The following is an 11,676-nucleotide window of genomic DNA, read 5'->3' as shown; positions in this document are numbered from 1 at the left end:
GGTGTGACAGTGTCTGATAGTATAAGTCTCGCCTGGTGGGAGGAAGGCACCTTCTGACCAGGTATGGGACTTGGGATGGAAGGGGTGCGGCTAAGAGTCTGTACTGGGTTTGAGAGCTGAGTCTAGGCCTCTCAGTTCCACAGTCGCTCCATTGATATGGGTCCTGGAAATAAATGGCTATTTGGATGAGCTTTTGTTCAACACACAGTTCCTTATATGATTATAAATGAAAAGTAACCACTTAGCCCTGGCCAGTTTTGCTCAGTGGATAGAGCATTGGCCCTGCAGACTCAACGGTCCCAGGTTCGATTCCTCTCAAGGGCATGTACCTTGGTTGCCGGGGCCATCCCCAGTAGGGGATGTGCAGGAGGCAGCTGATTGATGTTTCTGGCTCTGTATCCCTCTTCCTTCCTCTCTGTAAAAAAAAAACAATAAAATATATTTTTTAAAAAAATTAACCACTTAATTCTACTATTGTCTATCCACATTTCTAAATTTTTTTCCGCATCAGCCTAATTACAGAAATTTGATTTATTCCTTCTAGGTAACAACACATTCATTTTATTTTGTGAAGACTCACCTAGAGAGCTCATATCAGGAATTCTTCTCCCCATCGACTGTGAATAGTTCATACATTAGAACACCTGAACTCCACCAGTCAACTGCCTAAAAAACAAACAATTTGATAGAACATTAACTAGTGTGCAATCTATAAGAAAAATGAACAAAGTAAAGCTGTATATTTGGAAAATACTTTATTTTATTTTTAAAAAATATATTTTTATTGACTTCAGAGGGGAAAGGAGAGGAAGAGATAGAAACATTGATGATGAGAGAGAATCACAGATTAACTGCATCTTCCATGTCCCCCTACCCCACTGGGAATTGAATGTGCAAACTAGGCATGTGCCCTGAAAGGGAATTGAACCATGACCTCCTGGTTCATAGGTCAGTGCTCAACCACTGAGCCACGCCAGCTGGGTCACCTAAACTTTTAAGGGTCCCCACCTGACCTGCAACCAGAGCAGCAATGAGCAGCAGCAGCTCATCCCAGGCTGAGCCCATGAACCTGCACTCAAGGCCACCTTTTCTCTGATTGTCCAGTGAGCTAACCGCAGCCCCACTTTGGCTCCCTTATTTCCCACAATGTTCCTAGAGCCATAGGAGCCCTGCTCTGCTGTTGCTTGTTCTATCCTGATACCTACCTGTTTTCACTATCCCCAGCTTCAATAAACGTATTCTCAAAATCTTCTGAACTCATGCTGTGAAATCTTTTCTGCATGAAGTAAAAAATCAAACACTACAGGGCAACCTGAGGCCTACCGCCTCCAGGTTGTTTCCTGTTCTCACGGTTATGCCTGGGACATCTATAAAGACAGAACAAGGCATGGTTTTGCTTACATGGTTTGGGAGAAAACCATGGCCCACACTCACTTTGGTGTTGTTGAGTCAATTCAATCTTGTTTTTCTTTTTCTTTTTTAAAACATCCATGAGCCTTAACTGGGTTGGCTCAGAAGATAGAGCATTGGCCTGCAGACTGAAGGGTCCCGGGTTCAATTCCTGTGGAGGGTACATGCTCTGGTTGTGGGCTCTATTCCCAGTAGGGGGTGTGAGGGAGGGATCCGATTTAATTATTTTCTCTCATCAAGGATGTTTCTATCTCCTTCACCCTTCCTCTCTGAAATCAATAAAAAATATACTTTAAAAAAAATCCATGTGAGAGAGACACATTAACTGGTTGACTCCCACAGTCACGCTAACCAGGGCCTGGGATCTAGCCTGCAACACACATATGTGCCCTTGACCAGAATCAAACTCAGGACCTTTCGGTCCACAGGCTGGTGCTCTATCCACTGAGCCAAACTAGCTACGGTGAGTCAATTCAATCTTAACACTATTCCTTTTAAAATGAAATGTTTTTAATGGTTTCTTAGAGAGGGAGAGGGAGAAACATCAAAGATGAGAATCATTGATCAGCTGCCTCCTACATGCCCCCCCTACTTGGATCAAGCCCCCAAACTGGGCATGTGCCCTATAAGGAATGAAACCAGTGATCTCTTGCTTCATGGGTCCAAACCCATTCATTGAGCCACACCTGCTGGGTGCACTATTGTTTTTAATTTTTGAATCAATTACAGATGCCCCCCCTGTTCCCTCTGCCCATTCCCCCTTTGCCTTCCTCTATCCTGCCCCCGTTGCTTGTAGGACCTCACCACATTATTGTCTGTGCCCATGGGCTATGCATATATGTATATACCTTTTTAAAAATATATTTTTATTGATTTCAGACAGTAAGGGAGAGGGAGAGAGATAGAAACATCAGTGATGACAGAGAATCACGGATTGGCTCCCCCTGCATGCCTCCTACTGGGTATCAAGCCTGCAATCCAGGCATGTGCCCCCAGCCAGAATTGAAAGCAGGACCCTTCAGTCCACAGGCTGATGCTCTATCCACTGATCCAAACCAGCCAGGACTTAAATGTGTGTGTGTGTGTGTGTGTGTGTGTGTGTGTGTAAATTAGAGGCCTGGTGCATGAATTCGTGCATGGTTGGGATCCTTCGGCCTGGCCGACAATCAGGGCCAAAGAGGGCCATCTCACCTAGTCCAGGGGGAGGGACCATGGGAGGTTGGCTGGCCACAGGAGGTTGGGTGTGGGAACGTACTAAGCCCCAGGGGCAGCTCCTATGTTTAGCTTTTGTCTCCTGTGGTGTGTGTCATAGTGACCGGTTGACCAGTCATTTGGTCCACTGGTAATTATAGTCATTTAGGCATATATATGTGTGTGTGTGTGTGTGTGTGTGTGTGTGTGTGTGTGTGTGTATGTATATGTATATTTTAGACAGAGGAATGAAGAGATAGAGATAGAAACATTAATAATGAGAGAGAATCACTGATTAGCTGCCTCCTGCAAGTCCCCGCCCACACTGGGAATTAAACCGCAACGCACGTATGTGCCATGACCAGAAATACAACTGTGACCTGCTCGTACATAAGTTGATGCTCAACCACTCAGCCACACCATCTGGGCTATCTTCTTTTGAAATATTTTTCAAATATGTATTTTTTATTGTTGATGGTATTACAGATGTCTCCCATTTCCCCTGTGTATATGTTTTTGGGGGGATCTTTTCCAGTTCTCCCCACCCCTCCTCTGGGAGATCTGTCAGTCTGTCCCAGTTAACCAGGCCTCTCGTCCCATCTTCTCCTTCCCCAGAACCACTGGCAGGACTACAACACCTTGTTGCTCATGTTCCCAGGCTGGAAAGCTAGCCCTCTCCTGGGCCATTTAGAAAACTACACTACCCAGAAAGCAATGCGTCTACGCAGGGCATTTTGGTGCCAGCGCATCCGGTTGGGGCGGGACTTCCGGAGTCCTCTTCCTGGCTGACATTTTGACTTCTTCAAGCTGTCCAGTGGCTCAAGGGCTTCAGCGAGCTTATCGCGTGAAGGAGGAGACGTGGGAGGCCCCATCCGGCTGTGCAGGGTGTGTCTGAGCCTGTTGAGCCGCAGCCTTCGGGATTGGGGCGTCCGTGCCTCCCCGACTCCTCTCCGCTGACAGAGTTCACTCTGCGTCACCCCATTGAACCTCCAGCCTCTGTTCCCGCCGCCGCTCGGGTCCCGCAGCCCAGGGCGCAGCGTCCAGCACAGTGAGTCCTCGTCGGGGACCCGGGGTGAGAGGGAGGAGGAGGGCGACGGGCTGCGGTGCCGCCGGGTGAGGCCGTGGGGGCACTGAGCCGGGAGGTGGGGACACCCAGACCTGGTTTGTGTCTAAAGGCGACAAAGAGGACGAGAGGCGGTTCCCGGGAAGAGTTTTACTTTCATGCTCAGGGCGACGGGGCTGCGGGTGGTTGTGAACAGCAGAGGGATGAGGCTGAGATGCGGGTCTAAACGTTCCCCAAACGCCCAGAGGAGGAGCCGCCTCCAGGAGAGAGGGCGGCAGTGAGGGCGGGAGGAGGGGCTGTGAACACAGCGACCCAGCAGGAGGCGCCCTGAGGACCAGCCCTGAGGGAGGGGCATCTCCGCGTCGCTGGACCTCGGGCCTGAGCCCCTGGGTCCTGGGGTGGGTGCCAGGCCCTCAGCAGCCCTTTAGCTCCCACAGGTTCCTGCAGGTGCAGAGCCGCTGAGCGGGCTGGTCTGTGGGGCTATGTCAGGGCCTCACACTATCGTGGCTTCTGAGACTGTGGGGTCCTGGGACTGTCCAGCCCCTCTTCTCGGGGGACCTTGGACCTGGGGACCTTGAAGGGACACCAAGCCCAGAACCCTAAGTCAAGGGTCAGATGAGGGGCACCTGATTTTTGCAGCGAGTGGAATTGTGTGTGACAGGTGTTTCCATGCATCGGTTCCAGAATGTGCAAAGGCTTGGAGTGAAGACTAAGCTGATTCAGGGACGAGCAGGTGTCCATTTTTAAAAAATAGGAACTGGAAACAGTGGGACAGGAATCAAGTCCAGAGGAGCTTTGTGACCACTTGGGTTTCTGTTCTGCTGGTGATGGGGTCATTGGGGTAATTGGTCAGTAGAGCAGGTGACCTGTCCCAGGTCTCATTAGACTCCCTGTGGCTGCAGCATGATGCACAGTATGGGTGTGAGGACGGTGGTAGAAATGCTAGGACGGAAGCTGCTGTGATAGTGTTGGTGAGTGTGATGGTAACTGGAGCATAATGGTGGTTGTGGGTGTGGAAGAAGCAGTTGCATTATGGATCAGGGTTTTAGGTGTGGCCACCTGGATTTTCTAATTTTGAGAATTGGAGAGAGGGGTAAGAATCACAGAGGATGTAAAGATTTGATTTTAGCACCTGATGGTAAGAAAGCACCATCAGCTGACAGAGTTCCATAGGGGGAAAAGTAGTGTTCATGAGGAATATAAAATCTTTTATTTTTCCTATTAGGGTATGAAATATTTCAGAGATCAGTTCATGACCATGTGGAACTCTGAGGAGTAGTTCAAGATGACGACTACTTAAAAAAATAGTAAAGCCTATGGAGCAGGGAGGAGTTGTAGATCAACTTTTCTTTTATTAATTGGAGGTAGAAGAGTAATTCAAAACAGGTGAGATTGTGGCTGGTGCGTATTTCTTTCTTTTTTTTTTTTTAAACTGGTAATTATTTTTTTAATATAGTGTATTGATTTTTTACAGAGAGGAAGGGAGAGAGATAGAGAGAAACATCGATGAGAAACATTGATCAGCTGCCTCCTGCACATCCCCTACTGGGGATATGCCTGCAACCAATGTACATGCCCTTGACCAGAATCGAACCTGGGACCCTTCAGTCCATAGGCTGACGCCCGATCCACTGAGCCAAACCGGTTAGGGCCATATTTCTTTCTTTTCTTTTCTTTCTTTCTTTCTTTTTTTTTTTTTTTTTTTTTTTTTTTTGAGCAACAGAGAAATTACAGTGAGGAACTGGGCCAAGTGGGATTTGGGCACCGGACTATACAATGCACTCATTGATCCACAATAAAAACCATAACCAGGTGGGTGCTCCGCAAACCAGTTGACTTGACGCGGTGGGGGCAGCCGCTTTCACAGGCATTCATGCAACCACTAACCATAGGTGACAACCCTGCTACCCCTGGAAAGGCTACCCCACCCTTGAAACGGTAAAGGTATGCAGGGAGGCCTACTTGCTACTTCTATGGAAACAGGGGCACGGAGAACACTCTATGGACCAAACTAGGTGCGGGAGGGGGGCACCTAGTGGGACACAGGAAAGGAGGCTGTGCATGCCATATGTGTCCACTGCTTCCAACAAAGCATGCCAGCCACCTTGAGATCATCCATGGGTGACTCCACGTAGGCTTCCTCTCCCCTCGGTTCTTCACTTCCAAGAAACATGCGAGGGGTGTGACACAACAAACCAACAATTAAAAGGATGAGGCCCACCTTCACACAGGGTTACGGGTATATGCTTCGGAAATCAAACGCACATTCGACCTAATGCAGCTGAGGCACAGCTTCAATGAGGTGCATGAAGTAGGACTGAAAACTGGCTGATGATGACACAACATGGAGTAGCTCAGGGGAGATGGGGTGCATGAGAAAGTGCGCTGCTTACCATTCAAGTGTTCACAAACAGCAACACACAATAGGATCCAACCAACCCAACCCCTCCATTTGGACTCAGGACCCACACTTGGAAAGAAATGCTATCAGCACAAAAATCCATGGGCCCCAAACAATACTCTCCCGATCTGTGTCTTCTATGTCTCTCTCTTCTATCATTGAAATAAAACAATGATATTGAGAGCGCACCCAACCAATACAGTGCGTGTCTGTGTGTGTGTGTGTCTGCATGTGTGTGTATGCTCATAGGCACACTAACATGGGGAAGGACACTATTCACTCACAAACAACACTGTGCTCACAGCTCCTATAGGAAACATGTCAGCTCCCCACAAGCACACACTACACAGATACATAGGGGTGAGCACGCATATTCACAGCTTCCCTTCTCTAGAAAGCTGCACCATGAGGGAACCCTGGGGCATGACAAGCACAAGACACGTCGTTCCATGCTAGCCAGGTGACTGCAGGAGCACAGGCCCCTCCAAAATAATGCACAGGTCCCTCCATCACAACAGCAACCTCGGTCGTCCGGACATGGCCACCAGGAAAGGCACACAGACCTTTCACTCTTTCAGATGCTCGCTCAGTAAAATCCTGCCCCACATACTGTGCTGGGTGGGCTGCATATCTGGCGCTTCGGCCAGACGGGTCATGCTGTGCTGGATGTTCCTCTTCACAGCACAAACACATCCGCCCAAGGACGCGCTGGGGCACCACACAGGGAACCTCCAAACAACAACGACCTCCCATGGATAGACAAACGGGAACTTCCACCTTCCATCCATGACTTGCCTACCACTTCCACTGGTCCGCCACGGCTCCCTCCAAGAGCTGCCCACACGAGTCCTCAGTGGACAGCGGGTGGGTAGCTTCCCCACGAAGAACGCACCACGACACACTGCTGAGGCATTAAACATTGATCCCATCAGCCGCACAACGGGTGGCTCAGCCGGAATACCTACCCATATTTATTTCTTAAACACTCACCAGGATTTCTTGTGACCCTTTGTGTGGTGTGGTGTGTTGCAACCAGTTTGGTTGATTTGCTTATGGGCATGAGTTGGCATCTGTGGGCATGGGGTAGAGGACCATAGGCAGTGGTACTTGAGTACTGAAGGGTGTGAGTGGAGAAGAGACGTCAATGCAGCAGCAGTAGTGGTGGGCTCTGGATAACTGAGATCTGATGTAGTTTTCAATAGGCGAGGTTGAAGAAAAAAACAGGTTGGGAGAGAGGCCTTCATAGCAGAACTGAAGGCTGTGTTTGGACAATCAGAGTCAGGTTAGTACGTGATACTGTTTGAACTTGGTGTGCCTTCTCTGGAAAACACACGCTGAGTAATGACTAAGACCAAGGAGATGTCTATGGGAGCTGGGGCTATGGGAGTGCAGGTGTGAGAGGTGTGGGAGAAGGAGTGATGTGGTCTTGGAGAGGGAGTGTGAGTTCATGGCCACAGATCCATGATATTGACATAGAGGGAATGAAGATTGAGTCCATTTCTGGTGATAACTGGATGCTACAACATGGGGAATTGTAGGGCAATTCCTGAAAAGACGGGTGTTGTGGCGCTAGATGCCAGTTCCAGAATTTAGGTGTCATATAGGTGCACACCTGCCTGTTGTTGTTGGGCTGATACAGTGATCAATAGGAATGGGATAGCACACATCAGTGTCACCTGGGCTGGAAAATCTCTACTGGCTTGGGGAAGGGAGAAGGGTAAGAGAGAAATACATACAGAGGAGGTGAGTTAGAATGTTGAAAAGACGGTGATTAGAAAACATCCTCTCCTCTTCATGGCACATATGTGTTATCTTTGAAGATGTGACTCTCAGAATGAGCTGCATGAGAGAAGTGGGATACAAAAAATTATGTGGAAAATGTGGTAAAAGTGTTGGCCTCAGCACCCTAGGATTGGAATCAAAAGGGTGACGAGTGATGCCATGTTTTTCGGGGTCTAGAAGGGAGAAGATGTTGGACAACAAGGATATTGCCCTACAAGACCAGTGTCAAATCACTCACATGTGTGTTTTTGATAAACATTTCTATGTACCCTATGTTGGTGACACCCATTGCATTGACCGTAAATGTGAGGCCCTGAGGTCAGGTATAATTAATCTGGGCATCTGCTCTATTGTTGTGGGAAGACACAATATCAGTAGGAATATAAGGATATAGTGACTCTGATGGGTTCAAGGCCAGCTCTTTTCTGTGATGTGGGAGTGGAGGGAGCAGATGGATATGGAGAGTGAAAGTATGATGAAATTAAAGCCTAGGAGAGAAGCTGATCATGGATTGAACTGTCTCCATTACGACAGGATATGAACTTTGAGGACATGGCCATTCCCTTCTCTCAGGAGGAGTGGGGGCTCCTTGATGAGGCTCAGAGACTTCTGTACTGCGATGTGATGCTGGAAGTGTTTGCAGTGGTATCATCTGTAGGTAAGACCTTCACATCTCTCCTAGTGTCCTGAAGTGATGTCCTCTCTTCATTTGTTTTCCAAATGTAGCTTTCTCTCTCCCACAGCCAGACCATGGGCTAGTTTTCCCAACTTTCCTGTAAATGTGCTGTGCCTTCCAGTGCTGACTTGTGGTGTGTAGCGATCCCTGAGCAAAGGACCCCATAAATAACCCTCAAAGGCATTGCATCAAATAGTGCAGGAAGTGTCCGGGAATCAGGATTGTTGCAGAAAGCTTAATGGGTCCCACCTCAAACTTCCTTTTCCTGTGAGGGGGACTATGTCCACATGCATGGCTTTCACTTCTGACCCCTTCCTCAGCTAAAGACTGTTTTTGACTATGCCAGGTTATGGTCTTTACTTACATGAACTACGGGCAGTTCTTTTTTTTTTTTTAATATATTATTGATTTTTTATAGAGAAGAAGGGAGAGGGACAGAGAATTAGAAACATCGATGAGAGAGATCAATCAGCTGCCTCCTGCACGCCCCCTACTGGGGACGTGCCCGCAACCCAAGTACATGCCCTTGACCGGAATCGAACCCGGGACCCTTCAGTCCGCAGGCCGATGCTTTATCCACTGTGCCAAACCGGTTCGGCACGGGCAGTTCTTGTAAGACATTCCTTCCATTGTTTGTGATGTTCTGTTACTTGGATACTATTACATGTTGTGTTGATCAGGGCCAATGCTGGCTGCTCACCTTTGTTGCCTTTCAGTAAAACTCAGAATATTTGTGTTTTATGTACTTGTGCAGCAGAAGGTGCAGAGAGAATCCTAGTTTTTTTTTCACAGGATGAACTTACAGGAAGATCTAAGACTCTGGTTCTCAACCTTATGGCCGTTTAAATACAGTTCCTCATGTTGTGACCCAACCATAAAATTATTTTCATTGCTTCTTCTTAAGTATACTATTGCTACTGTTATGAATCATAATGTAAATATCTGATATGCATGATGGTCTTAGATTACCCCTGGGAAAGTGTCATTCGACCGCCAAAGGGATCCAGACCCACAGATTGAGAACCGATGATCTAAGAGGTGGTTGAGCCGGGTTGAGGTGCACCTGGAAGAGCTTTGTCCTAAGGGCTTTGTTTAGAGAATAGTAGGAACCTGCTCATGTCCAACAGAGTTTAGGTTGAAATGCCACAGGCAGCAGCTCATTTCTACCTTTTCATTCCCATGCTTGACACTTTGCTGAGTTCTCTTTTGATCTGTGACGTCCTGGATTTTAGCTACCTTTACCTCTGTGGCCTTTTTGCATCCCCTGTGTACTTGTAAGGCTCTCTGCAGTATTCTGAAATCTCAACCTGCACACGTGTTATGAGATGCACACACGTGCTTACGTAGTCAACACAACCTCCTCATTACTTGAATTTTACTTGGAATAAGATGCAATCAACCTTCTACACAGCTTGCCCATGTCACCAGCAGACAAGACCAGCTGCACACTGTTAGCAGAAGAATGAGCAGATGATCCAGCTTCTAATCCATGCGGTACTTGCCATGTTTGTTTATATTTTGTTTGGGATCTTCCCCGTTTCATGATCTTCAGTAGCACAGAACTTCACAGGAGCATCTTATATATTCTTCCTACAGATATGTTACTCTCAGACAATTGCATGGAATCAACGTCTTGTAAAGGCACTTCTCCCTGTCACCACCGTCGACATTCATTTTGGCACTATTTTTCTGTTTTCAGGTTGTTGGCATAAAACAGATGATGTGGAGGCCTGTTCTGAGCAGAATGCATCCATAGAAGGAGAGTCACTGGTCCGTGCTTCTAAGACAGCACCAACAACCCAGAAGAGCCATCTTTGTGGGAGGTGTTTCTCTGTGCTAAAAGATATTCTGCACCTGACTGAGTCACAAGCAGCAGTCTTTGAGCAGAAAGCCTTCTTCAGTGATGCATGTGTGAGAGACTTGTGTTTCAGTGCAAACTCTCACCAGCAACAGAGGGAAGTCAGTGGAGAGAAGCCCTGGAAAGAAGCTGTGGACAGGGCCTCATTTGTGAACTGGTGCAGCTTCTACTTACCAGGTCTGCCTTCAGCCAGTAGGGAGGTTGGGGAAGACTTCACAGCCATCTCAGAGCTTCTCCAGAACCAGGCCACTCTCAGAACTGAGGAGCCATACAGGGGCAGTGAGATTTCACAGGAATTACTCAATAGAAACCGGCATCAGCAATGGAATAAATGTGAAAAAGCTGCCAGCCACAAACAGAATCTTGTTCAAGATCAGGGTGTCTGCTCTGGAGAAGTGAAATATGAGTGCAATATATGTGGGAAAGTTTTCAGATGTATCTTTAAGCTCAATCGACATAGGAGAGTTCACACTGGAGAAAAGTCCTATCAGTGTACTGACCATGGAATGTCCTTCCATCAGTCTTCCCTCACTGAACACCACAGAGTTCACACTGGAGAAAAACCCTACAAATGTGTTGAATGTGGACAGTCATTTAGACGCAGTTACCACCTTTTTATACATGAGAGAGTTCACACTGGAGAAAAGCCCCATCAATGTAGTGATTGTGGGAAATGCTTCAGTTATAGCTCTTACCTTATTAGACACCACAGAGTTCACACTGGAGAAAAACCTTATGAGTGTAGTTACTGTGGGAAGTCGTTCAGGCAAATCTCTACTCTCAATAACCACCAGAGAGTTCACACTGGAGAAAAACCATATGAGTGTAGTGAATGTGGGAAGTCATTCAAGGATGTCTCTAGTCTCAATAAACATCAGAGAGTTCACACTGTGTAGAAGAGCTCAGGAGATTTATCTCAGTGCTTCGGCAGATGCAATGGCGTGAGCACACTCTGCCTGCACAAGCTTCCTCGGCACACCAAGAAGTGGCATTGCCCACCTGAGCTGACCTCCTAGAGCCACTACATAGTACCCTGATCTTTCCTACTATTGGTTGCCCTATGGATGTTGTAAACTTCTGATTGGTCTGGGATGTTATATATACTGCTGCACTCACACAATAAAGTGGGATCTGCGTCACTGAACCGGTCCCCGGAGTCAGGCATGCTTTGTTAGGCTCCGTTCGGCCTCACCCCCGCGGGACCCCCTGCTTCATTCTGGCGCTGTGAACAGGGACCCCGGAGAAAAAAGAAAAAAAGTCAAGAAAGTCGGCAGGCAAACCTCAGGTCGGGTGAG

General features: G+C 47.7%; 1 protein-coding gene across 1 annotated transcript; it reads left to right on the top strand.

Moving 5' to 3' along the window:
• The first annotated feature begins 3,594 nt into the window (after window positions 1-3,594).
• Window positions 3,595-11,653, top strand: LOC102421068 (zinc finger protein 416-like). Its single transcript, XM_014450403.2, has 3 exons — window positions 3,595-3,649; window positions 8,382-8,505; window positions 10,223-11,653. The coding sequence occupies exons 2-3, from the start codon at window positions 8,385-8,387 to the stop codon at window positions 11,275-11,277; spliced, it is 1,176 nt and encodes a 391-aa protein (XP_014305889.1). The 5' UTR covers window positions 3,595-3,649; window positions 8,382-8,384; the 3' UTR covers window positions 11,278-11,653.
• The last annotated feature ends 23 nt before the right edge of the window (window positions 11,654-11,676 follow it).

Source organism: Myotis lucifugus, unplaced genomic scaffold (genome assembly GCF_000147115.1).
Source record: "Myotis lucifugus unplaced genomic scaffold, Myoluc2.0 scaffold_2187, whole genome shotgun sequence".
NCBI classification, from domain to species: domain Eukaryota; kingdom Metazoa; phylum Chordata; class Mammalia; order Chiroptera; family Vespertilionidae; genus Myotis; species Myotis lucifugus.
Note: the sequence above shows the minus strand (reverse complement) of the source record. Positions and strands in the feature narration are given on the sequence as shown.

Coding starts and splice junctions, on each gene's coding strand:
- LOC102421068 (XM_014450403.2), top strand. CDS start 8,385: ATGAACTTTGAGGACATGGCCATTCCCTTCTCTCAGGAGGAGTGGGGG. Junction 8,506..10,222: donor TGCAGTGGTATCATCTGTAG/GTAAGACCTTCA, acceptor TTCTGTTTTCAG/GTTGTTGGCATAAAACAGAT.